This window comes from Austrofundulus limnaeus, unplaced genomic scaffold (assembly GCF_001266775.1).
Source record: "Austrofundulus limnaeus strain Quisiro unplaced genomic scaffold, Austrofundulus_limnaeus-1.0 Scaffold298, whole genome shotgun sequence".
NCBI classification, from domain to species: domain Eukaryota; kingdom Metazoa; phylum Chordata; class Actinopteri; order Cyprinodontiformes; family Rivulidae; genus Austrofundulus; species Austrofundulus limnaeus.
In genome coordinates this window covers 345229-346573 of record NW_013952700.1, presented here as the reverse complement: position 1 = coordinate 346573, position 1345 = coordinate 345229, and the positions used below count along the sequence as shown (strand labels likewise).

Genomic DNA, 1345 nt, shown 5'->3' with positions numbered 1-1345 from the left:
GGGATTTGTAGTTTAATCATGAGTAGCAAACTTAACACTTCATGAAGACAGATCGTGTCAACCTCTGATTACGWCTCTTAACTTTATTTATTTATGCAGCCAACGGTTCTCAGGAATGATCAAAAGTAGAAAAAATTAAGACTTGACAAAATTAAATTTAAAACCTTGGGTGAAAATCTGGGCATTTTAAAAACTTTTTAGGCCTAAAATGTTGATCTTCAAATTTTTGACCTTTTTAGACTTTTTAAGGCCCGGCATGAACCCTGAAAGACGTCCAAGCCGAAGTTGGAATAAAAGATAAATCTACTGGAAGCCTCTTTTGGACCTATACATACTATAATGCTAATAATTAGATCGAATATATAGCTGATATGAGTAAAATAGTCATAACAACATTTTCACAAGTGGGCAAAGTGTCATAGGGCCTTACACTGGTGCGCCATAATAAAAGTATTTTATTATCAGGTTAATATTACTGACACTTATCAGCAGTCCTGTCCTCACAGACATGTAGAGAATTTATTACATGAACTGAGTTTGCTGCTACCTTCTTGAGCCTCAGCCTGACACTGGATGATATAAGCGTCGATCACTCGAGGCTCCAGGTCTCTGCCCTTTTCAGCCGGGGTGATGAGGCGAGGAATGTGGACCTCCTGTGGAAAAGAAGCCAAAACAAAAAGAGTGTCTGACTGAGTCTGAATGAGGTTTGTGCATCAAACTCCACAGTTCTGGGCCCATATTTATAAAACTTCTTAAGAGTGGATTTTTAGACTTAAGTGCTGAAAGTTTCTTAGATTTGCTCCTACTCTCAGACTTAAGTGTAAGTGCCAGTTATGAAAATTCTTAAGTCTAAGAATCCCTCTTCAGACTGCTCCAGAGGACTCAAGTGGTCCAGAGTTGTCACTAGAGGTCTGAGATGAACTGAGGAGACAGAGATTACAGCTGTCCTCCTCCCGACCTGAGTGTTGTTCTCAGTTATAAGGAGGAAAACAGGTTTAATCAGAAATATTCAAAGGAAACAAAGGTAAAATTAAAAAATAAAAAACTGGGCATAACGTTGGACTAAAAGTCGGATATTTATGTGTGGCTTTTGGAGAAAATATTATATATACTCAGCTGGTGAGTGCATGCACCCCCCCCCCCCCAAAAAAAGAAAATTAAATTAAATTACGGTGGGATTGAATGTTTCGTTTATTATATTAACAATCACATGATACAATGATGGGGGGTGGGGGGTGCGCTCCTCTCCGACCAAGCTATTAATGACGGAGCAGGTTGTGTGTGTGTGTGTGTGTGTGTGTGTGTGTGTGTGTGTGTGTGTGTGTGTGTGTGTGTGTGTGTGTGT

At 39.5% G+C, this 1345-nt stretch overlaps 1 protein-coding gene across 1 annotated transcript in view; it reads right to left on the bottom strand.

Annotated features, from left to right (window-relative positions):
- The window catches only part of brox (BRO1 domain and CAAX motif containing), a gene marked incomplete at its 5' end in the record, with an annotated part of 13331 nt that overhangs the window by 10523 nt on the left and 1463 nt on the right, over nucleotides 1-1345 (bottom strand). Inside the window, 1 exon segment of the mRNA XM_014021590.1 lies at nucleotides 548-653. Coding sequence (XP_013877044.1) covers nucleotides 548-653 — 106 coding nt within the window.